General features: G+C 42.5%; 1 protein-coding gene across 4 annotated transcripts in view; it reads right to left on the bottom strand.

The window, feature by feature from the left end:
• The window catches only part of LOC122876658 (tetratricopeptide repeat protein 28-like), a 166,036-nt gene that overhangs the window by 65,052 nt on the left and 76,293 nt on the right, over positions 1 to 24,691 (bottom strand). For all 4 annotated transcript variants that reach the window (XM_044197253.1, XM_044197252.1, XM_044197254.1 and 1 more), the window contains one exon: positions 4,974 to 5,121. In XM_044197253.1, the coding sequence (XP_044053188.1) occupies positions 4,974 to 5,121 (148 nt within the window). The remainder of the gene's footprint in view (positions 1 to 4,973; positions 5,122 to 24,691) is intronic.

The raw sequence follows: 24,691 nt of genomic DNA, 5'->3' as shown, positions 1-24,691 counted from the left end.
TCCAGTAGTGGTTGTGTTTTGTCTGCCTGGATAAGCATAACCTGTAGCCTGGCTGAGTGACGGCTTTCACTGACAATTTGACAATAAGTCAACATATGAGCCATTTTTCTTTTCCCTCCACTCTGACTGGGGTAATCTCAGGCAATTTCCAACAGCGCTGCATAAAAATGGCACAAGTTTAGACTATTGTGGGCAACTGTCTTTACAAACCACACAGCGAAATTATATTTCTGCCTTCTCTTCGTGTCAGTCGATATGGGTGTTTGAGAGAATACAGAAGACTGAGTGTGTTTTGAGATAGAGTTTAAAGAGTGATGGGGAAATTAATGCAGCTAATGCACGACAGTAGCAGCAGCAGATGAATGCAGAGCAAAGGAGACACACAAGGTGACCTTTGAAGAGACTGAAAATGCACACAATGACATAAATCAATGGAGGGCCGCGCGGGATCCAGGATCCACAGCCTCTCCAGATTACAACGCCCTCTGGCAGACACCAACATCGAACAACAGGAAGGGGGGCAAGGGAGGCACGCCCAAGTGTGTGTCTGTGTGCGTCTTTGTGTTTATTGATGTATTTGTGTGTGTCAGTGTATATTTGCAGTCATGTATAGGAGTGTATCTGGGGGATGCTTAATTCCCATGGCCCTGTATTTGCAAATATTTTGAGCAGACTTGCTACTAATTAGGTCAAAGCACTTTACAGAAGACTGCATGGTGTTACTTTGCCTGTATAAACTGGCTATGTGTGGCTGAATGTGTAGTCTACATTTCAGCATACGGCACAAGCTTTCATAAACTGTTTCTTTCATTTGTTTAGACAAATATTTAGTACACAGTCACAATATCTGAACAAACTCAATAGTTCTTGGAAACACACACAGACGCTAATTCACCTAGACACACACACACACACACACTCACACACACACAAACAATATGAGATGCCTCCACAAGCACAAGCACTCAAAAGCATAACTGATGATGCTCTTTCAAGAGCATTGCCTCTGTTCCAGCACTTGGCAGAATGTAGTGCTTACAGAGACGGTGCGTGCATATAATATCCATTCATAGCTTGTAATTGCCTTCAGAGTGACAGCGAGAGCTGAGTCATAAATCACACACTGAGAGAATCCTTTTTTAAAAAGGTGTCATGGCTGCTGCATTCATAAACAGGTAGTTATGACAAGATCTGAGTGTGTTGTTTCACACACATACACAGGCACACACACGCACAAACACAAAGTCAAATGCTAAAGTGTTTACCAAGCCTTGTATCAAGATATGAGGCAAGAATTACAACCTCTACCTCATTGGCATGCACACAGCCAACAGAAAGTCATAACAGAGAGTTATTTCACCCCCATCTTTCTCTCCTTCTGTTTCATAAGACAGGCTTTTTCAGCTTGCTTTTGCAGCCAGGGCCACACCTTACTGTAATGACAGTATACTTGTTGGGTAGAAATACATATCTGCAATGTACCAAAGAGTTATTCTGCCTGCCATCTCATGTGAATAAAAACATAAGATATGCACTCTCCCTGTATTTGAGAATCTATCATCAGTGAGACAGGTAAAAATGTGAAATACTGTAAAACCTTAAATATTTTTTAGTCTTATTCCTAGCATTTATGTAAGCTACTAGTAGTGAAAAATATCATTGGATTAAATGAGCATAACCACCCTATGTAATTACAATTATCATAAAATTATGTAACCAGCATGGTTTCATGTGTGCTTATGACAAGATAAACACTGAAGTTGAAACTTTTCTGTAAAATTTTGACTTTTTTAAAGGATGGCTGGTGATATTATATATTTTTGTAATTGCTATCAAATCCCATGTGAAGACCAAAACCAACAATGTGTTTAGCCTGGATCCCACTGTTCCAACAGTTGGACAATGTAGTTTTTAGCAAATGTTACTCAAACTGTTTTTTCAGCCGCAAATATGGTGCTCAAATGAGTATTTTTGGCAGTAGGATGGTGTGTGGAATCGTCTCAAAATAAACTACAGTCCCCTTTTTGATTGTAACGAAGGAACATGTCACCCAGTGCAACAGCTTTATGGCACAGAGGCCTACATCAGGATTTGGCTACACAGGTGTCTTTTTAGTAGGATCATTTCATTGTTGGTTCTAGTCTTTTCATTGGATTTGTTGACAATAAGAAAAATATAGAATATAATCATCCTTCTCCTTTAAGTAATAATGTGATACTTTACTCTGTTGAAAAAGTCTCCCCTTTCTTGTTCTCTCCAGGGAGGTCAGATGTCAGGGTAAGTTACATAGCAGCCCCTCTGGTGCTCGTAGTGTTTAAGAATCAAAAGCACTTTGCTCAAAGGCTCCTCAGCAGGACAGATGCTAATGAACACAGGCTCCAAATCCTCCAGTTAAAGGACAATCTTTTTAATGGCAAATGATCCAGCCTGGGTCAATAACTGCCACACTGTGAAGCCATCTTCTCTGTGGTTTATCTGGAGGGATCTTCAAGTGAAAAAAACCCTTTTTAGTTAGCATTTGTGCAAAACAATCCAATAATTAACAGCTAATGGACCCTTTGCCCTCTCTCTGGCCCCAAGCAGCTGAATGAGAGACAGAACTGGAGCAGGATGAATAGTAAGAATATTACCCATGTGATTACATACAGACTAAAACACAGCCTTCCGACAGATAAAACTGTGTGAGGCCGATTTCCCATAACTCCTTCAAGGATACAGATGGACAATGCTGATATTAGAGGTAAGATTGCTGCCAGGATGATCGGAAGTGGCAGACAGGGAGAGACAGATACAGTAAGAAGGGGGAGGTGAGACTGCACCAGTTTCCACTTGTGTGAGAGCCCTTTGTTGTGGGAAATACAGTATGAGTCATATGAGAGCACAACAGCTGCTTGACTTTGGAATAATGAGAGGAAACGTTGATCTATGCAAGGAGGAGTGGGAGTGTGTGCATCATGGAGAAAGGGTTGAATTGTATATGACACACTACGAATCAGGGTATCATACATATAATATTAAATTTACTGTGGAAACAAAGCAAGCTTTGATGAATTCACTACACACTGTGTCCTTGAAGACATATGCCTTGATATTGCTCTCTGAGGTTCATTATTTGTCTTCCTCTATCCTAATTTATTTATTTGCTTATTTTGGTATGGATGTCATCAGATGGCTCTCTTTGCTCAGTGGCAAAAAATAAACATAGAGGTGCTTTGGGAGGACTGGAAACATCACAGTGTGTCGAGATGTCTGTGGTAAGATAAATGACTAAGATAAGTGAACACTGCAATCACAGCTAGATAAAATCAGCACTTTTTTTGGCAACATGGCAGCAGCATTGAGTTTATACACAGAAGGGAATAATGTAGTGTTTACATAACTGTTATAAGAGATTAAAGTGTAATTACAAAGGGATTATAACATTTTAGAGTAATTACAATGTTGTTACAACCCAAAACAAGCAGGTGGAAAGCCAGTTGAGTACAATGACTTCTTGTATATAGGTCTATAGTGACTTTACAAGGCATATTTGTGGCTCAAGGTGTTGATTGGCGTTGCTCAACTGCAATTAAAGTGGTGAATGACATAATCAACAAACCTGGTATCCTGAATCCTGGTATGAGCGTGATATGAGGCCGATATGTACGGCTGGCAGAAACGTGGCACTCTTCCTCCTTGAAGGAGAGAAAGAAACACTCGCCTACCTTTCACTTATCAGGGGACTTTGGCTGAGTAACACTGATTATGCTCCCTGTTTGCTGGCGTAACATTGATTATTGTCCCCCTGTGCCAGGAGTCCCTCTGAGAGGATCATTGCTCTTAATCCTTTGACCTAGCTACCTCTCCTCAACACACCTTGGATTAGGTCCTTTGCTGGTTGCCTGGCACTGTAGTTAATAAGGTAAACAATTAAGAGATTAAATGGTTTGGGCTAAATGTTGTTCTTCACCTACTGAAAGGACCCATTTTGGTCCATGATGCTCGGGTCTGGGCTTGCACCCAAACCCTTTTCTTGTTTTGGCTCCAGTGACAGGCTTATATACTCAGTGTCGCTCAGATGGGCTCTCCATTCTTTATTCTCTTTGCAATATATTTTTTTCTTCTGTATTTGCACACGAATATTCAGAGGAGCACTGTATTCAATCAAAGAAAAACTGATTCCTCACTGAACAAAGCCCTTCAGAGCTGCTGATCTCATTGTGCAGTTCAGTAAATTTTGGATTATAAAACAAGGCAACAACACGCATTTATTCACAGGCGCAGTTTTCAGCACTGTTTGGAAAAGAGACGATGACAAAGCAAGACTGCAGGATGACTCAGTCAGTGTTGGCACTCGGTGCCATCCAGATCTGAAGAATATTAAATCTTCCGCAGTGGTCATCTGAAGTAAAATTGTTGCCAGGTTTGTTTTGAGGCTCATTAGGCTGGCCCACACTGATTACTCATGTACAATCAGGTCACTGCAGTTGGCTGATACAACAGATAATAATGTATAACAGAAAGAACACATTTTAGTAACAATCTTGGCTTGAATACGCTACTTATAAATCCACTCAGCTTTAGGAAAAAGGCTTACACAGGGGCAGACACAGACAATGGCATTAGTGTTGGATGCTCATTAAGATAACGGCCTATCTGTGTGTGTGATCAGCCTGACTGACAATAAGATATGCTGAAGCTGCAGGCGTCAGGCCTCAGAGTGCGGAGGTAAGTACTTGACACCAACAGTCAGTCACAAAGACAGAAAAAGGGACAGATAGAGAGATGGCCTGCCTGCTGAACGGGTAAAAAACTGACAGGTAAAGTCACCCCAACACACTTATTGACTGACAGAGCGTGAGGATTATGTCAGAGACAGGCTTCAAAGCAGTTGTAGGACAAAACATGTGGAGATGGTGAAGCAGAAAGACAGTGACATGCAGACACATGAACACGCCGTCAGTACACACGTACAAACGTTCAAAATGTCTTACCTCGTAATGGGGATTTCATGGCGGCTTCTACCATGCCCACCAGTAGCTGCAGGCTCTTGGGGTCTTGGGCCAGTCCAGAGGCGAAGGCGGCAAGTGCGTCGGCATGGCGACCAAGGTACTGAAGGGCAACACCCTGTCGGAAGTATGCCTGTAGAGGGAGAGCGGTAAGAGACAGAGTCATCAGGGCTCCAGTCTAGGTGACACAGCAGGGGGCTTTATACAAACACATTACCAGACACACTCATTTCATGCCATTTGCATTTTTTCCACATGAGCAGTTTTCTGAATATGGCACCTCTCTCCTTTGTATTCCCATAATAGAGTGATCACTGGGTTTTTTGTACTTGTTAATTGGATTATAAGTTTTACATAAATGCACATGTTACACTCTGGCTGGCTGCCTTCTCAGGAGCAACTATTGTTTTTCTATTCAATATTTTTTTCTTCTGTTTGCTGTGGGAGTGAACTGCACACAAGCAGAGCACTGGGATTTCTCTTTGGCTGTGTTAGAAAATAAGTAAAGAGAAAGAAAAAGGAGATAGAGAGCTACTTACTCAAGTCGGTCTGAATAAAAGAACACCCATAAATACTTCAGATTGTGCATTCCCTTTGTCAGGACGCAGTTGTAAAATAATAACACAACTGGCCGGAGTCTGTTTTTGCCATATTTTTACATCAGATGTGTACTTGTGTCATGTTTTGGATACGTGACTGGCTCTTCAAGCATACAGAAATTAACTACATTTGTCATCCAAGTCACATTGTTGGGAGTATAATAATTCAGTACCACTGAGACATAAACTGCATGCAACTGCTGACATACTGTATCTTTCTGCGAGAGACTAAAATGTTTTGGAACATTCTTCAGATTGAAAAACTAAAACAGACGCTGTCTCTGGGATCCAAAGCCCCATCAATAAGTGTGTTTTTTTCTTCAGCATGTCTGTTTGGACTCACCAGAAAAAAAAGATGTTTTATCCAAGCAAGTTTGTGACTCAGTATGTTTGTGTCTAAGGCCTGATCAGACAATAATCCTAGTGAGTTGTTAAACGTGACTCTGGTCCAGTCTAACAACAGCAGCAAAGAAAAACTGAACTAGATCCAGCTCATTATTCACAATCCAAACCACTAAATCCCCCCAAGAGAAAGCAAACTGTCTCTCAGAATAGTCATATCTGGTCTTGTGTGTCAGAAATGCACAATTACAGCAGCAAAGCATGGGGAAAATGACGGATAGGCGTTGTGTGAGGCAAAGAGACAAGAGAATCTGTCTAGAGATGTTTAGAGTCCTAACCTTTCCTTCTCTGGCGTTTTTGTGTGTTTGTGCTTGTGTGTGGGGCAGCAGCAGTCCAGGCTGCCGTCTGGCCACCTCCTCACTGAGTATGCAGTCACTCCACTCACAGCTTCCAAAAGTGACACAAGGGCTAATTTGCCATTAGCATCTAAGAGGCCTTTTCATTAGTCTTCCCGAGCTTCTCTGTTAGCACTGCTAGGAAGCGAAAAAGGCGGGGAGGATTAGGGAAAATGAGACATGACATTGAATTTATAGAGACCAGTAATTAATTTTGCTTCCGTCCGAGCCCCCCACTGACTACCAATCTCTCTCCAGACCTGCTGCCCCCCTCAACATTTCTACCTCCCTTAGCATGCATCACAACTCCATTGAAAATGACGAGTACAGAGATTAGATTCAAAGCATTGACCTTTGTTCTAACACTGTTATTATATGAGGGGAGTGCAGGCCAGGGTATCCGCTCAATATTAATTGCATCTAGTGGCGGTGAAGTTTGGGAAGGACGCATTGGCGAGAGTGGAGAGGCCCACAAACGTTTTGCCCAGGGGAACAAAAGACATTTGAAAGCACTTCTCCCTTTGATTAGATTAAGCCTACAATATGACTGCTCACCCAGAGATCTTTCTTTCATTCTCTTAAGCGGTGTGATCTGACTGAGACGAGCAGGGAAAGAGGATGAGAAAAAAGATGAATAAAATAAGGCTTGCTTAAAACAAAAATTGCCATCTTTAATCCTTTTATTTTACCCTATCCTGTCCTACATAAGGCTGAAAGACTAGACTGTACGGAGAGTGCATTCAAATACTGCAAACACAAACATGAGAATAAATGCATAAATGAAAGAGCCACGGCAAAAATGACTGAAATTAATGTGCCGTACAGCCTTATAGGATTTTTTTTCTTTCATTAATATCCCACTGCATTCAAGACACATCACGTAGCTGCACAAATACATACACACATGATATAACCTCAGCATAATACAACAAGTCAATGCAACCAGCGTAACTCATAAAACAGAAGATTCACTGAATTTACATTACAGTAGCTGAATACTAGCATAGGGTGACACCAAATAGTGCATAAGAGGACAAAGTTGCAGAAATAACACCAACAGGTTGGCCATGCTATTGGCATGAAGCATTATGGGAGAGAGGAGTGCAAGATTTTACCCCTACACAACATTCTTTAAATTCACGCTTAACAGGATCTTTTCTAAAAACACAGCAGCATCTGCTTAGAGCTGCTGCTACAGTGATTAGCACAGCTTCTACCTCTTAGCCAGAGAGAGAGAGCATCACAGGAAAAGAGAGGGCTCCACAGATTAACTTTGCCCTGTCAACATACAGTATCACATATACAACAGAATGTTGTCAGTGCTTAATCTTTCAGCCAAAAACCATCTCCCTAAACAGGATGCATATTAGAGAGTGACTCCTCCGAAGGCAAAGTTCTCACAGAACACAGGCCCTCCTGAAATGTGATGCATCTTTTAGGCATCTTGTACAACATGACATCCACAAACCAAGACTTCAAATAATGTGTTTTGCCTGAAATTCAATCCAGGGTAAATTATTGAACCTATCTGCATCTTTGCCTCCTCTATTTAATGCAGCAATGTGCTGATACCACAGAAGAGTGGATCGAGTGGGAAGGTTTTGTCGTTCTTACCCGTGGGTAAATTCTGGGAGTGGTAATGCGCATGTGTGTCAGTACGTGTGTGTGTATGTGTGTGTGTGTGTGTGTGTGTGTGTGTGTGTGTGTGAGCAAAAGAGAGAGGGAGAGAAAGAGAGAGGCTGGAAAACATACGAATAAGAGAGAGGATAAAAGCTTTTCTTGTTTCTCGAACATTTTAATATTTCATGAATACTTGTTTGATGTAGTTTTAAATATTCATGTTTTTATGCTTAGGAGGAAGAGGGAAATGATGCAAAAAAAGTTATTCACTCTGGTATACTGTGCTGCACACTGTAGGGAACCAACATTCTTCGCACACATATGCAAAAACAAGCTCATGCACACCACAGTCGCATATACTCCCTCTCTCTAACAAGACACTTACAATGAAACATGGACAATTTTCTTTCGGTGACAGCTCTGTTGTTCACAATAAGGCCCACAGTCAGAGCAGCTGAACAGAAAGTTGACACGATTAAGATTGGGAGTATGGTGCAAGACCAGCTGTTAGAGGCTCCTTTTCTATTAGCAGATTAATGGCTCGGCATATGTCCTTACCCCCTCCTTAGGTTCTTCTTCAGTACATTGTAACCCCAGGGGTGTCGTCAGCCCCTGGGAGCATGTCTGTGTTTGCGCTTCTCTATCCTTGTTCAAGATCTGGGCCTAACAGGCTTAAGGGAAGAATACAACTGACTGTACAAAGTTCCTTACCTAGCATCTTAAACTAGCATGAATGCTGACAAAAACATACTGTCTCCCACAGATGTGAAAAACCTTGTTCGGTCAATAGGTCATTGCATATTTCCAAGAACCTATATACGTATCCTACATCTAAGTTAATTTTCCCCAGGTTGCACTAGGTGTATGTAGTGCTTCTAAGACAAAATACTTACTAAAGACTGAATCTATTTGTTTACCTTATCCTGAATCTGTCATTTTCAGCAAGAAATCAAATTGCCAAGGTAATTTGTAAATGCTTTGTATCGAGGGCACTGGAGCTGGATACCCGCCCATGTAGTCAGGTAATTTACAGACAGCTGATGCTGTTTTCTGCCACACATTGAGAGTTGTAAAATCTCAACCACAATTATGTCTCTCTAAACAAACAGCATAACTCCTTGCCCACAATGCAGGCAGCCTGTCATTGAGACAACTGCTCCAGCTGTGCTCCAGTAGCCCAAGGCTAGCTGTGCCCTGATCGGTGATCAGCAATAATAGAGATGCTTTCAAATGTGAAAATCAATATAAGCCGTGTAAGCTCCGTTTAGACAGTGACACACCCTTCATTGCTATAGTGTGTTTAGGATACGCCTGCTGCAGATGGTTTCTGATCGCCCACAGGGCAGCAGTTGGTGGCAATGCGACGACTCTGAACAGAAACCCTGCTGGCGACATAATGGAACCCAAATCAGAGCATCAAATAGGGACAGCAGGCTGCAAATACACTACACGCACACACACACAAATACAAACTGAAGAAAAATACATCAATAACTCCTCAAGAAAACCACCCATCTGTCTCCAACAAACATGTATTACTTGAAATCAGCTTTCCACACAGGCCAGAACGCTGGGATCAGGAACAAAGGGATTGCTGCCTTTCTTCCTTCTGTTTCTTGGCTCTTTAACTATAGGTGTCATTGCCTAGTTTCCAATGTGACCCAGAAATGTCATGTATTGACCAGGGTTTCAGACATGTGCCTCTGCCATCCCTTGCAAATCTCTGCCACTACACTTTCAAGGTGACATAGTCGATTCGCAGGGTACACAAAATGTCAACTGCTTAATTTAATATCCAGGGATAACTGTCGGCCATGACAAATTAGCTGGGAGAACAACTAAAAAAAGTGATATGGAATGATTGCTGCTTTGGGCCTTCTGCCCTTCAACTTGACAAGCTGAAAGCCACAGTACAGCACAACGGAGCCTGTACTTAATTAAATCTATTTCTGAAGCCAAGTACGTGAGTTTCTACCCATCTTCCTGTATTTTCCTGCAGGTACAGATCTCTTTCTCCTAGGACCTTTTCAGTCCTAGGAGAGGTCGGTCCTTACAGAGGTGGCAGTGGGGGCATTACACCCGTCGCCTCGAGCCAAACATAAACCTCTGACCCCTGGGGTCACTGGGATAGAATCATGACACAGCTGCCTGTCTATTACCATCTCCCCAATCTAATAAGACCAAACCCTAAACCAGCAGCCACCCCTGACCTACATTGATCAAGTGTGTGTTTATCTGTGTGTATGTGTTGTGTCAGTGAGAAAAAACAGTGGCAGACTCATTTTTCCTCGAACTGAGTGAAAGATTTCTGAATTAATCCAGCTAATCAATAAAAAATGTTGCTTTTTGTTTTGTCCTATATGCTGACTTGACAGCCTTTTGTAGAACAACCCTGGTCAAGTCTACAGTGATTTTATGTTAACAACATAAGCTACATCAAAGGTGCATGTTAAGCACTTATGCAAGTCAAATTGAGGCACCTTACAATCTGCATGTAGGTAGATGCAGTAAAATATTTATGATCCATTGACGTATTCCTCCCTAAGGGCGTTGTAGACTCTGGTGATTGCTGTTCCATCCAAAGCCCTTAATTAGCCCATTAGATTAGATGGCTTTAATGAGAGCAAATTAAAATGATCATTCTTTGTGGAGCCGGCAATTAAAGGGTAAATGTTTCATTATTCAGTGAGTGGCGACAATAAGACCCAGGTAAAATCCAGGTTGCCTGGTAGAGGCTTCAGTGTGAGAGATATTGTAGTACTTTCTCACGGTTGCAAGGAATCGATTAGTTGACTCACATCAAACTGGCAGCCAGCGCTGGACTTCAGATTGGAAAAGGTCATAGTCAGGTATGTGGAATCAATGCTGAGCTCTCTGTATTCACTGTGTCTCGCATTATCTGGCTGGGGGATGGTTTAATGTTTTCTAAAAACAATTACCAAAAGACAAAGAGAACCTTCAATAAAGAAGGTCAGGGCTTGTGATCGTGGAAATGTCATGTGGTGCACATCCATTGTGACAGTCAAAGTGAAACAGAAGGGAAAAACTGATATTGCTTGTTTATCACAAACAGATGAAATAGCACAATACTGGCAAGTTGTGGGGTCGTGCAGTGACATGCTGCCACAATACACTGTTTGGCAGAGGGAATTCAATTTTCTTTCCGCTACGTGCGTGTCCACCATAACTGACGGTTTTCACAAAGGAAACAGACCAATGGAAAGTGATAAACCAGCAGATAAAATGGCAATATGTCTGTAGCTCATTGCTATTGCTATGCTCATCCAAGCATGTTAATTCCAATGTTAGAAAAACCAAGTCACACTCTTCCGCTATGATTTATAGCCTGATTTGTCACATGGATGCAGCTAGCATACTTGCATTCTTATTAGCATCTTAAGAGTCTTGAGATGTGAGGCTGAGAGGGTCAGGGTGCTAAACAGATTTCCGTGCCCCTCTCAACTAGATCCTTGGCTCTGCTCTGCCTGAGCATTGCACACGAACCCCGCAGCCACAGGGGTTGACTCTCAATTAAAGTAGGCATTAATTACTTAAAGGAGCTTTAATCAATCAAGGCCAGATGGTGAACCAAACTCTAGGCTGCAGAAGTGCTTTCCATCCCGAATACACTAGAGGTGGCCATAAAGTATAGTTTTTGCAACCACCAAGGGTTAGCAAGCAAGGAGCTGCGAACTCCGCTGAATCTTCTTACCAATCATTAAAACATCTATCTGATTTAGAAGTGTGACAAATAAGCTCACAATAGAACTAAAACTCACTTTTTGTAATACAAATTGTAGGTACTGATTATATAGAGCCAATGTCAATTGAATAAGCATCCCTGACGATATGTGTCCCTGATGTGTTTAGCCCCACTGTGCCAACAGAAGAGGCTACTTGGCCCTGGTGCTGTACTCTCCTGGCCGGAGGCACCACATCCTCCATCTTCATTTGTACTCCCTTAATTGGCTTTGACAATGAACTCAAGCATGGCTGAAAAATACCCTCCTCTTAGTAAACACTGACTGAGAGACACATGCTCTCAACATGGGAAACCAGGCATCTATATTAGGGCCAATTCAGACCAAATCTGCTGTGACGAAAATGCCAGTCCTCCCATTCATTTGAGTGGGGATAGTTTAGGCTGCTGGCAAAAAACACCCGCAGCAGAAAAATTGAAACAGAAACAACTTTTGGAGAAACGCAACCCAGTGTCACACGGCAGTGGCCAATCTGGTGATCAGACCAGTCAAACTGCTCCACAGTCAGCCTGAAATATCACTGAAACCGGGCACTATCCAGGCAGTTCATGGACAAAACTATGAAACTCTCCCAGTTGTGTCCTTGCTTGCAGTATGCTGAAAAATAGCGATACCAAGAAGCTTCCTTTGGTTTGTGTTAATTTGTTTGAGAGAGAGAGAGAGAGAGAGACAGAGAGACAGCTAGGTCGAGCGACCTAGAGAGAGGGTGAGGAGAGGGAGCAGTCCAAATGACCCTTTCTCAACACCTCTTCAAAGCATGGCACTCAGAACTTCACATCTCAAATGTTACTGCCATCTCAACTGATGTATTGAATTTCTACTGGGAGACAAGGGCTGATGTAGTAAAAAATGCAACATCCCATTCACAAACCATTTAGCCTGTGCAAAATGAAAGCTGTTCATACTCGCATTTTCTGAGGTGTGAGAAATCAGCTGCCAAGTAAAAGAAACATTTCTGAGCCTGAGGTGTTTTGTGGGGTTGGTTATCATTGCTTACTGAGTTTGAAGATCCCAAAGAGAGTCAAAGTCCACCAAGTCATTACCCCCCTCACACGTTCACACAGTAGGCACAGCTCCTTGTCAGTGTCAGCACTTGTGTCGGGTTCATTAGGTTGCTCTGGCCTTAGTGGGAAGTTGATTCATCAAACAAGAGTCAGCAGCACAGGCTGCCAGTCTGACAGTGTGGCTTCTCCAGAGCTGTCCTGCAACACTTCAAAAGACACAGCTTTTATGGAGAGCTCTAACGAAAAGCATGGAATGAGCCCCACTGCTTTTGATTCTGCTAGTAAGGAGTCATACATGATTGAGTAAAGGCAAGCTGAATCACAGATAAGGCGCTGAGAGGCTGAGAGGACTAAAGAAAGAAGAGGGCAGGGTAAGGAAAGACAATGGTGATGTAGCCCAAAGGGTTAGACATTTACTTAAAACAAGGAGGAGGTGGAAATACAGAGGAAGTGGGCAAGAGAGAGAGAGAGATAAAGGTTAGCACATGAAGGAGACACAGATATGCCTCTTGTTATTCAATCCTAGTGTAGTGTACATGTCTACTGCCATCCAGGATATCAGAGCTCTTTATTGTGTATGACCTGTTTCTCCTTCCCATCTCCCAGTGCAGCAGCAGCATCAATATACTGTGCTGGTATGGCTGCAGCGCCACTGCTTTGCCATGCTTGTGCACACGGAGATCTCCCCAGCGATTACCAGATAAATGCACTTTAATTCACAACACATGCAGCGGGGTTTATATATAGACTCGCTAATTCCCCCTCGGCCACACTGCAATATGAACTCCATGCTGCACCAATTTAAGTGTGTGATGAGTCCCACGCCGACAGGCTCTTCTACTTATCATATAAATGACATGCTCCAGCACATTGGAGGGAAAATATCAGAATCTGAAAAAAAGTAAGATTATGGGTGGACCAGTGTGGATTTTTCATTATTAATGAGGAGAATCGTTTTCAGAGCTGCTTTCTTATTGAGAATTATCAGTCAATCCCAGATGTAGTTGAGCTGAACAGTAACACCATGTTCACGGGAGATGTTATACCCACAGAGGAAAAAAAACATGCATGGTACTGCACATTTTAACAACAAGTACTCACTATTTTAGACTGAAATCATGACAGTCAACTCCCATAATAGGGCTAATTGGCAGAGTTCTACTGAGAGGAGGTGTCTGCCTCTGATAACACTGAGTGGTCCTGTAACACATCTGAACAGTCTGTGTTAGCTCATTAAACAGCAAGTTCCCTCTGCGTTCTTTGGCCATAACCATGCATCATTAATTGCGTCTGCCTGCTAATCATGTTAGCTGTATTTCCCTGGCTTTGATATCTATCTCTGTGCATGCTGCGTGACTCGATGGCCTGTCCGGTAATAAGATGAAGTGAGCAGGTTTCCTTACCGCCTGTGGACACTTTATACATTAAAAAAAGTAAATATGTTAATTAAAACTCCTCTGGCAACTGGTCTCAACATAAAAGTAATCCACCGCCAGAAAACACACACACACAAACACGCATACACACACACACGCACACACACACACACAGCAAGCCAAATAAAAACACTTGCTCAGAGCTATGAGTCATACTGTGGGTGCCAACAATCAATGGGGCTCACCGCACCCAGCTGGCTGTAGTAGCAGAATGTATTCATTTTCTCATTTAGAAACAAATATATACTACAAATAGATTAATGGTGTTTGATCAGCTTGGCAGAGCGATGCCAATTAGTATGCATGGATGGCAAGAAGAATGATGCTTGATTTTTGTATGTGCTGTTCTAAACGCCATCCCACACCCATCTCACAGCTATATTCAAAAGCACTATAGCTCCCAGGGAAGGGGTTGCATTACAAAGAAAAAAGGTGGAGATAAAGAAGAAGAGGGGGGAAAAAGGAAGAAGAGGACAGCAGAGCCATGGGAGCCAGGAGAGCAGGCTCACAAGCGTAGAAAATTGAGGCTATGGTTAGCTTAGGACCAGGGAGCGGTGAAAGTGGCCCTCATTTCATACTACACAGAGTTCGGCAATTACTGGTGACAGCGCCTCGCACTAAGATGGGAAAAAGATTGATCCGGACAAGCAAGACCCTGTTTGCTTTGTTAAAAGTAATTAATCACGGTGGCCACGAAGGAATGGTGCCTTGAGTGCTATGCAGTTCTGCTGAGTGTATATGTGAATATAAGTACACACACGTGTCCCAGCATACATAAGTGAGAGAAAAGGAGTGGCAAAAGGGTGGCAAGGAGAACTTTGGGGGAAAAAACAGGCAGATGGAGAAAAGAGGGAAGGAAGGGAGGAACATGCGCACACTGCACCCATTTATTCACATGCATGCACTCAAGAGGGCCAGTAGTGCAATCCATCATAAGAGTCCTATCCACACCCACAGAGAACTACAGTGAAGGGGAACTTAGGAGGTAGAAATGGGGGGCAAGAAAGAAGAATTCTCCTTCTTTAACCTTCACTTTGCTTTGATTGAATCAAAGGAGTTACATTTTCTGCTGCTGATTATGAAATAAGCAGCATTCGCTGTGTTTCATGATGACCATTCTCTCCCTTTCTCTAAATCACTTATTTTCCCTCTAAAAACAAAATTTATTTGTATTTTAGCAATGTCATTAAAACCAATTTCTCATTTCTCATCATATCTGAATTGCTCATACAAACAGTTTTTAATTGAAAGACTAATCTAAAAGTGGTCTTAAAAGTTTTTTTTTTATCACATTAGACACCCTACTCCTACTGGTGATTACAGTGATTCTAGAGATCCTGTGTATACTCACTGTTAATGCCTCCTGCACTCCCTTGCTACCTTTCTGCTGCTGGACAGGTATCTAGCTGTCAGACCTAATAGGCCATAATTATGGTTAGTTTAATTGTGTAAATTGTTGTGCTTGTCGCAAATATAAAATCTAAGAGAAAAAGATCAAAGTGAAAACACACTGTGCATACTGTAAATCCTATTATATCCCATACACACACACACACACACACACACACTGCCCTGAAGCTCTCAGTGCTGTGAACCACACTCCCTCCTCCCCACCCTCCACGCTGCAGTGATAACAGCAGCAGGAGCCCACAGCCACAGAGACACAACCATGATCAATAAGAGTACACACACACACACTTGCACAAGGGAGTCCAGTGATCCTGCAGTAGCTGGGGGTCTTAGGGGAATGGGCATCACTGGGCGATGGGAAAATTAGATGTGAAATCGTGAGTGGAGTAGAGAAGAAAAGACAGAGGGGTAGGGCATGAGAATACTATGGGTGTTCTCTAGTGTCATATTTCTATCCCTAAGCTAGAGAGTTAGAAGGGCAGCAGCTGCAGCAGAGAAATGGCCATGCGTTAAGAAAGTGCTCATTGAAGTGTTGGCTGTGCTGCCACAGGCCTGGACACTAATAGAAACAGAAGCCAGGGACACCGCTATGTCAGTGCCTCGGCTGAGCAGCATACTAAATTCTCCTCTAGTGCTAATGATTACCCCGAGCAAGGTGCAGGTCCCCAACACCACTTTGCAAATGAACAGCAGCAAACCTGCAAATTCAAATTAGCACATTGTCGGACCTGCCGGTCTACACTCACAGCTCTGTGGTGCAATACCTAGAGGACACAGTTAGACTAATAAGAGGGATGATTCTCTGGCTAAAGCTAAATCCTGAAGGCTTTGTATCCCTCCATACTGCACTCCTTGCCTCTCTGTATTAAGGCAACAGTTTGCCTGAGCACAAATCAATAGGGTTGGGGATTTTAGGAATAGATGTGGCGTGATAAATTGTGAAAAGGCACAGACCCCCCCCCATAGCAAAGGTGTATGAATTACCTATCAGGCTACCCAGGGAGTGATGACCCCAGTCGATGTAGCCAACCCCACCACCATCATTTACTGAGCCACTAGCCCCTGTTTGAGACCATGCCATAACTTACACACACACACACACACACACACACCCTCTGGACCATTTAAGGAGGACTTACTCTCATAACTTATCATTAGATGGCACTATGTGTGAGTGATGTTCTATTACTAAACTACAATGCAGATATTGAAGCATATTATATCATGCTTACTGAGGTAATTATAAGAGATGTGCAGAGGGTCCCATGCGATCATGTCAGTTTCGATTAACACTGTGTTTGCCTGCGGTTTTTAAGCCTGTATTAGTCTTTATTTGTCAGCAAACAACAACAGCACAAGTTTAATTTTTTCTTATATTCTCTTTTCTGCTAAATATGTTACTGCTCTCTGTGCTGGAAAATATATTAAAACATTTTTCCTAACTATTTCCAAACACTATCCTCCCTGCTTCATTTATCATGTTGTGGCATTAAGATAACATCCTGCACTAAGCCATCTTCTAGTACTACTCTATGAATAAACTTCGTAATATCAGCCAGTGATGGCTCATTATGCTGGCCTATCATGCTGGGCCTCTTTTAAAGTGTTTTCTCTCTTGGGTAAAAAAAAAAAAAAAAAAAAACTCCATGTGCTACTACGCTCTTTCGTGCATACTGTTTTAAACATTTTTGTGCTGCTTTTTTCCCCAGAGCCTGTGGAGATGAAGAGGGCTTTGGAGTGTTTAGCGAGAATTTCATTCAACCTGTACTGCTTCATGTTCCCCCAAGGGAGTTTCCTTTCCTCTGTCAGGGGTCTGAAAGCTAAACAACCCCGAGGAGAGGGCCAGGGAACCACTCATCTACTGTACAAACATGGTAAGCACAGACAAGTGTTTACAAGGCTAACCAAGCAGACAGATCACTCCTGATCACTCTCAGAGAGATAATATGAAGATATGTTCATATACAGTAATAAATACAGCATATAGCGGATACATTGAGATGCTTGGGCCTTAAATCATACAGATAAAAATAAATGTAAGCTTGGGACCACAGGTTAACTGTGACAGATAGCTGCTTAAATTAACATTACTTTGAGGTTTTATGTTGTTTTTCCTCAGTGGAAAGGAAAACCAATACTTCAAGCATGAGTAAAAGAAGATAAAAATTCATATCTGTGACCACTGCCTTCAAACAGAAAATCTCAAGCCCACCATAAAGCAATGGTAAAAAAAAATCAGCGTAACTGAAACTTCACATCTGCTGAAATCCACTCCATCAAATACAAAAACACACAGTAGTAAACAAACAAAATGTGATACCACAACACTCCATGTAACTTATGTGGACGTCTTTAAGTATTTGTGTGTGGTGTGTGCATGTGTCTACGCGTGTGTGTGCTCCCCTTTTGTCATTGAATTGTCTTATTAATCCTGTTGCCTGGAGAGACCAGAGCAATTACTCACTCCCTCACAACACCTTTTGGACTTTGGGCTACATTCGATGTGCTGCTCCAAATGTCACACACCTTAGCTGGCAATTAAACAGCACTCTCCCTCAGTGCCTGTTTTAATGGGCTTCCTCTACTAAAAACAAAAGCTGCAAGGCATTATCATATCACATTACAAAAAAGGGTATTGTGTTTTTATGGAGCATAATTTATATATAAATTGCAGATATTCTCAGTTATTAAGCTCAATTAGCGCAACATGATATCTTTGTATTGTATCGTGATTATGAAAACATTCACCAGGAGATACAAGCAGCCCATTATATTTTCTACTTGATAAGCTACATGTCATCCAGTAAAGCCTGTAAGTTGCACAAAATTATTTTGTTTTATTTTGCTTGAAATTTAAGGTATTTCAAAATATGACCAAACATTTTACAAAGCTTTTATTGAGGAAAAACATTTTGTAGCTTACACGTTTTCAGTGGGTTATTATCAATTAGGACACTGCTAAAAAATGTGCATCCCTACTTTGCATATTCTCTTTGTCATGAGTTCGTTAGGTGATAATTGCCTACAACGAATCAAAACACAAGGTCAGAGAGCAGCGACACTTAATGCATACACCAGCCAGGTCGAAGTTTGACACCACTCTCCTGTCAAGGCTCATTCAGTGAGACTGAATCACAGCCACTGTTCGCTATGTATTCTGTTCACCCCAATGTCACTGCAATGCGTAAAGTCCAATTAATAGACCAATTAATAGACCAGTATCTATGCATGCGTGTCGCAATGGCAGCTGCCTTACCCCCTCCTTCTTTCTGGGCACAGCTACAACGGGTGCTCAGTGTTTATGTCACCTCTTAATTGCATTTTTCCCCCATGATAGAGGTATGGCTTTGTACAGACGCCCCAAGGAAGAAAAAGAAGGTCAGGCTGCCAATTTGGAGCTGGCAGGTCGAGAGTAGCGGCAGCACTTAGTTTCGCTTGAGAAGAGAATGGAGGGCTGCTGCTCATCTATGAAAACCAGGACAAACAAAAGAGATAAGTGAAGGGGAAAGGAAGACAAATCCCCCTCCTCTCTTTGCTGTCTTGAGGCTCTGGGAGAGTGACACCAGGCTTACAGAGTAGTCCCATGTTGCACAGCTACCTGTGATTGAAAAGGGACAACACAGAACAGGAGGGAAGGATTTTCAGAAGGACATTTTAATGTCCTGCACCACTGAGAATATGCAAAGCAAATACACAAGAACATCTCTAATATCCATTTACACAAAGTATCTGTCATAGAGGACTGCTCATGTTACTCCAAATATGAGCAAAATTAAGTAAATACACTGAATTACTACCCATAAAGCCAATGAACTGTCAAAGCTCTGACCTCTTCATTCATTTTAATTAAAGAATTTAAAGGCAATGTGGATATTAAAAGTGAGGTATCAAATGACAGTTGGTACTTTATACTTAATCATAAGCTCTTATTCTGTGGCCCCTGACATAACTGAGTTTATAAAACACAACAGGGGAAGACCTTGACCTTGAATAGACTTTCAAAGTCACTTAAAGAACAAACACTGAAGCTGAGATAAAACATAAAGGCACCTTATGATAAAATGTCATGTAGCCCTGAGGCATTTTGATCTGCCCTTGGTGATTAATGGATTTCAGTGATCTGGTCCTGTTCAATATGGAGAAGCTCTGTAACTTTAAATACATTGTTTGCAGAGGAAATAAATTCCCCAAATATCTCAAAGTCAGACAAAGGTTTTAAATAAACTAAAATAAGGAATTAAGTTTATGAAATCAGGACACTGCCCCTCATTGTCAAAGGGGAAGAAAGCGCTACAGTCATAAAAGACTCCACTGCAAGCAAAAGAAATGCAGTGCTTACACTGCCTTAATAACAAATGGCCTTTCAGCAAAGTTAAGAAATGTGTGCCCCAGTTGCTACTATGCCTTCTCTGACTTGAACAGATATGGTTTGACAAAGAGCCAGTGAACCCTGGACTTTTCGTTTCTTTCCATTTCAGAATAATTTCCATTAAACCATCTCAATGTGGCAGTAGTGGAGGTGAGGGAGAGGGGAGGAAAGAGAGAGAGGGGGTGAGAGAGAATGAAATGATAAGGGGCAAAGGTAGTTAAGAGGCAGCTGGTTTAGGACTGCATACACACAAAAGAAAGGATAAGATTAGGGCCAACAGTATATCTTTCACCACTGCACTCTGTTTGAGCCCCGCCAAAAGTAGTGCCTAAAAAAACTATGAAAAAAAAAGAAAATAATTTACTTGTGACGACAAATCAGTTCCAGTGAAACTATATTTTGCAACATGAAAAGAAAAAAGGCACCTATCTCTTTGACCAGGCCTCTCTAGCGGGGGTGACTTGCACTCTAAAGGACCAAGGCTATTTAAAAAAGCAGCCAGTATAATCTCCATAGATCCCCCTATTTGCATTCCAGTGTGTCTGGGTCAAACTGTCAGTCTGTCTCTCACTCTCGCTGTCTGTTGGTCACAATCCAGAGTGTCACTGCACCAAGTCAGGAGGACATGGCAGTTCTGGTCAGGAGTTCATCATGGGTCAACAACTGGGTCCCACCCAAGGGGACGCAAGCTATTGTTTATGGAAAGGGAGCTTTTCTGTAGGCAGTCAGCCATTAAGGTCTGGTCTTATTAATGCAAATATATCTGCATTACACAGGGTGGAGGTGGTGGACTAATTGCCAGTTGATACGATTAAACCATCATATTTCTTCTCTCAGGGTATACAGCGATACATCATGTTCAGTACAGAACGAGAGTGAAGGATGGAAGAGAGATGCAGCAGGTGAAAGGGTGAGGAAGTTAGGTCACACATCAAAAACACGCCTATCACTCCAGTGGTGACCCAACTGACCTGGATAATGTGCCCCCCTCTCACCACACATACATACACACACACACACACACACACACACACACACACACACACACACACACACATAGGCACAGTTATACAACAGCAGATGCTGCCACACAGTTTCTGCAGCTGTCTCTGCTCTTCAGCCATAAACCAACATTCACTGAATCCAGACAAACAAAAGTGAGTGGTTTCTGACACCCTGGTCAATTACAGAGGTATATCTATCACAGCCTCTAGACAAACCTCACAGAAAAAGGCTCAGTCCAAGTGCTACACCATGACTACTATCTCCTAGAAGCAGATTGTGTGAAACAGTGAATTTGGCTATTACAGGCTAGTTATCCTAAAACAGCACCGTCTAAAACCCCCTCGTCCGCCCATGACCCAAGCCACTCTCATGACCCAGCACCGCAAAGGACACGGTCATTACTGTGAATCACCCTAAACACTTGGCTTTCAACTGGGCTGAAAACTGGAGGAGCCTTTGAACATCATGCCACATGCTGAAAGAAAGCCTCATTGCTGGCCCTGGGGGACGCCGAGCATTGGCCTCACTCCCTCATGTTTTTCAATACACAACCATTGACACAAATGAAAAGAAAATAAATTTGAGGGGGGTGGGGGTGGGGGGGAAAGGATGGCTGAGAGGAAAAGGGCGTGGCAGTAAATGGGCAAGAGATTTCAAAGCCCCAAAGGACCTAAGGAAGACATCTGAGGTAATTTCTCCACAGATATAAAAGTTATTAACACAAAATGAATAAATGTCTTTTCCTGCCTCGCTCTCTTAAGGTCTCCCTCCTCCCATGCAGCATTTCTTTCCTTTTGGGAGTGAATCCCTTTCAGAAGTGCTCGTTTTGATGATGCTGACTCTTCTTGGTCTCTGAGGAGCAATTACAGCTGCCCTGTCAAATACCACAACGCTCCAAAGGACCAGTTCACTGCCTGAGGGGCCCTCTCATACCCCTTGAAACCCCAATTTCAACCCCTGTGAAAGTTAGTGCACACCAACCCTTGAACTCTAATGAACACAGCCCAAGACAAGACCAGGCCAATAATGAAAATAGCATCCTAGTCAACAGTGGGATCCACCTCTATACCTCAACCTATCAACCTCTAACACAAGCACAAACCCCCCCAAAACCCCTACAGGCACACCTTTCAAAGACGACCTCCATCCATTTTTTAACTCCCTGGTGAACACATCCTTATTAGTGGAGGGAATCCAATTCTCTTTCCAAGGCAGACCTTGAGGTCCCCAGTAGCCCACCCACATCTGAGGAAGAGGTTGCCATCAGTGATGACTCTATTCAATCAGCTCCATCGCCAGGAGGTGAGAGAGAACGGCAGAGCTGGATGGGGGGTCCATCTAAACACTCCTCATCATCACCTCTGCATGTGTTTTTTGTAGGTGTGATCATCTGGCTGGCCCTCAACCTTAATTAATCACCTCCTCAGGTCAGAGTGGCACAACAGCAAAGGGTCCACACTCAGCCCACCTAACACCACAGCTCCCTGAAGGAGGTGAGAGGTGACAAATGTAAAGCAGCACAGTCTCCATGCTATTGACAGGGTAAGCAGGTGGCAGGCTACTAGACCTAGACCCTCAGCCAATTATTTACACCCACAGACGGAATTGCAGTGTAATACTCGTTGCATGAATATCACATCACCATTGCCTGTCTGCTGCATGTCGTTAGGTGTGATTGGGATGTAGGCCATCACCTGTCAAGCCAAGGAGTTTGTGTGGCAGGCTGCCTGATAACACGGAGCTGTTATAGCATCCTTCCAGAAGTGATATTGTCATACTTTTTTTTGCAGCTCTGCAGTGATGGAGCTAATTATCAGGGCTGAAGAAAGACCAGGCTGGATAATGTAAATGTCAGTGGTATGAGAGAAAGACTCTGAGCTCTCATCAGAATTGCTTTGAATCTTGCTTCAGTGATCAAAGGCATGCAGAGAGGAGTACAGAGCCAGGCATAGTTAAATGACGGTTAGATTATTTCATACATTGAGAGCTAAAACATTATACCACTGTCATCTACAATAATGACTTTTTGTCCAGTTTCAGCAGCTTCTAAGACTTAGAAGCCTTATACCTATGTGTCAAGCCTCATATAGGAAATAGTAAAACCAGAGATTTACAGATAAGATAAATTAACATATCGTGTACTATGAGTACAATAGAAGAGGAATGTCTATTTTGTTATTATTCCCCCATTCTCTTTCTTTATAAATTAATAAACAATCCTGATCAATGTCTTATAGCAAGCCAAACCCCTTCTTAATGGCGACCTAATGCTTTTTTAATTGCACGCCTTGCAATTCACTCACCATGTCACTGTACTTTAATGTTTCCGGTCTTGGCAAAGCAGCTCTACACAGCAACATGTAGCTAGTTGACACACACAATACGGTAGACTCTCCTCCCACAATGATGGAGAATCCATGTGTCTGTTTCTTTTCTGTTTTCGGGGATTATCTAGGACAATATGGAGGCCAAGAGTAGATTTATAAAGTGTGCATGTGGGGGGTGAGTAAATGTAGCCCCTGTGCTGTGCGCTTCAATCAGATTGAGCGGCTGCAAGCGCAGCACATTATTTTCCCCTGCTCTGCATAGCGCTGTGCTAGGCTATGTCCTCCTGCTGTATTAGTGTGATGTATGACCCAAACGCTGTGCTGCGCCACACCACGCCGCACACACTCCTACCACACTGCTCCAAACACCCTCTGCGGCTTTTTCATTCCACCTGTCAAACTGTTATTCATCTCTCCCTCTCTCCTCTCTCTCAGTCCCTCCCTCCCTCACACTTGCTTTATCTTTTCACCCACCCCTACATCTCTCCGCCTTATTGTATCCATCACTTTACTTTGTCTTCATGAGCATTCCTACAGCTTTGTTTTCCTTTGCAATATTGCACAGAGCTTACTGTGAATGCTGTACATGTATCAGTATAACATATTCTGGCTGCATCAATGCCAGCCAAGACTTTGGATGCATAGTATGAATTACTGTTAGAAGTGAAGTGAGTGGCAGAGATGTGCAATTCAAACAGGATGAAGCACCAAAGGTGTTTGTCACATGTGTCCACTGTGCAAGGCTGTTCTGACAGCAAGTGATGACTCTTTCCATCAGTGGCAGTGGAGTGTATGACAACCAGTCAAGGAAATAGGAGAGAAAGTGCCTCTTAAATTCCACAAAGTAACAGTGCATCTGAATAACACAACTTGTCAGTTCAATGCTGCTGTGCTTCAGAGAACTGAGGCTTGCTAAGAGGAGGAGGGAATGAGGTGCAAAGGTTAGAAATGTAATCTGAGAAAGACAATTACCATCACTTATAGTGTCTTTTGTGAAGCAGGCCTGTTTTTATCAGTGACGCTAATTTATCTCAATGGTATTTACAGAGGACCAAGAGGAAGGTGCTGCGGGAGGGAGAAACAGAGAGAAAAGGCTGTCAAACCAATTCCCATCAACCCCTGCTTCCTTCATTATCTATGGCTGTTGGCTACAGAAATACTTAATTAGGTGGTTGTGTGCTATTGCTTGGCTACCTCGTTTGTTCTTTATATGTATATATGCTTTATCATTAAAATACAAAAAGGATGAGAGGTGATGGCTGCTTTTATACTAAAGACGTATGAATTAAAACAAATTCTGATTTCTATTTATGAAAAATACATACAGCCCATGTAAAAGATTAATGTTTCATATTATAAATTCCCTCATAAGAGAATATGGGTGTAATTACCCCACTGCTTGAATGGTAGTGTCACTGGTTTAAAAACATTTCCC

The sequence above is a fragment of the Siniperca chuatsi genome, linkage group LG5 (genome assembly GCF_020085105.1).
Source record: "Siniperca chuatsi isolate FFG_IHB_CAS linkage group LG5, ASM2008510v1, whole genome shotgun sequence".
NCBI classification, from domain to species: domain Eukaryota; kingdom Metazoa; phylum Chordata; class Actinopteri; order Centrarchiformes; family Sinipercidae; genus Siniperca; species Siniperca chuatsi.
The sequence above is the reverse complement of the archived record's forward strand: the minus strand, read 5'-3'. Positions and strand labels throughout refer to the sequence as shown.